The following is a 1,616-nucleotide window of genomic DNA, read 5'->3' as shown; positions in this document are numbered from 1 at the left end:
CAACGATGGTATGCTTATTTTCAGGTATAAAATAAAGAAATAAAACACAGGAGAGTTTGTTTGAGTGTAGCAAAGAAAAATGACGTCTTTTATTGCGTTTTGATTGATTAAGCCGTTTTAACAAAGTAAAATAAATAAAGAAATCATAATTCTATAGTGGATATTTGAGATCCGTCGAAAAAAAAAATAAACATAATGATAGGTCAAAAAAAAAATCCTCTCTAGTTTTCGAGGCATCTCATTTGTAATTCGCGGATCATTTTTGTCCTGATTTGAGGCATATCTCGTTGGGTGAAATTAAACTCTTTATTCCTCGCTTCGTAACGGGCAAACATGCAGGTGAAAATCCCGCAATCATACCCATTTGTTTGTCGAGGGATATTCATTTTGGTTTCCAAGGACCAATCTTCTCTCCTTATCGGCTTCACGCCTTTCTCCTCTGCTTCCTCTTTCAAGTACTCCAAAAGGGTATCCAAATACCTGGGTTGACTACCCCCAAGGCTATCATAATAGCGAATTTGTCCGAAAATGATGTCTATCACGGCAAGACACCAGTGATTGCCCATGTGAATAGGGATGATCACTTTGCGGTACTCGAAGATGTTAACTTTTTTTGTCCAACGTCTAACGGCGCTATATCCGTTGACTTGGAGCCTCGGAAAGAAAAACGAACTCATGGCGTATGTGTTCTTGTTGCTAATCAACTCGAGGTAGTTGTTTATAACTTCGTCGTTCAGCCAATTTGTCCCACTTAGGTTCTCGAGGTCCTCTTGTTTAATCTTAATCCTTTTTGTTTGTCTCTCTCCATTGTCGTTAGTGCTCTTCCTTTTGTTTTCGTTTACCGCGTTCTCTTTGTCTTGTTTCGTTATCTCTTCTTTGATCCTCTTCACTTGTTTTTCTGCATGATCGTCAGTCCTTTTCCTCTTGTTGTCAATGTTGCTACTGTCGTTGTTTTGTGTGTTCTCTTTTTCGTCCTCGACCCACACAAATTCTCCTGCTCCCCATCCTTTCCATTCTTCCGCCTTATCCTCTACCTCCCTTATCGGGGAAAGCATCTCCGGCACACTAAATTCATTCTCTTGCCTGATCAGGAACCATTTGCGAGAGATGTACCTGAGAAGCATATCTCGGTTCGGTCTCCTAGATTCCTCGATTTCGATTTTGTGCAAGACCCATTCGGTCTGCACCCCCTTCTCTTTCGTTGGAAACGCGGTCTGCGTTTTGACGCTCTGCATGCGTCTTTTTGACGCGTGCGGGCGAACCACGGCGATCACTATGACGTCATCTTCTTCCTCTTTCTTTCTTCTTATTTCCCTCAAGATTTCTACCTCCTTTTCCTAATTCACCCATTCTCCCCTTCCTCCGTCCGTCTGTTGTGCGAAGTCTTTTCGCACAACTTCAGTCTGTGTGCTTGCGTCCATCTTCGTGCCTATATCCGTCCAGAGAAATTTTTTTTTTTTTTGCTCATTCCTACTTCCTTTTGTCTCTCCTATTATCTACTTACTTTTTCATCATTTTGTCATTCCTCATGCTTAATACGCCTAAATCTGTAATTTTTACCTGTTCTCTCACTCAAGATCGCCTAAAATACCCTCAAGTCCTTCGAACTTCTATAC

General features: G+C 41.3%; 1 protein-coding gene across 1 annotated transcript; it reads right to left on the bottom strand.

The window, feature by feature from the left end:
* Positions 1 to 221: 221 nt before the first annotated feature.
* On the bottom strand, positions 222 to 1,235 carry LOC122411398 (sentrin-specific protease 1-like). Its single transcript, XM_043420146.1, has one exon. It carries the CDS (start codon positions 1,233 to 1,235, stop codon positions 222 to 224), a length of 1,014 nt encoding a protein of 337 aa, XP_043276081.1.
* Positions 1,236 to 1,616: the final 381 nt, after the last annotated feature.

The sequence above is a fragment of the Venturia canescens genome, chromosome 5 (assembly GCF_019457755.1).
Source record: "Venturia canescens isolate UGA chromosome 5, ASM1945775v1, whole genome shotgun sequence".
NCBI lineage: Eukaryota > Metazoa > Arthropoda > Insecta > Hymenoptera > Ichneumonidae > Venturia > Venturia canescens.
The sequence above is the reverse complement of the archived record's forward strand: the minus strand, read 5'-3'. Positions and strand labels throughout refer to the sequence as shown.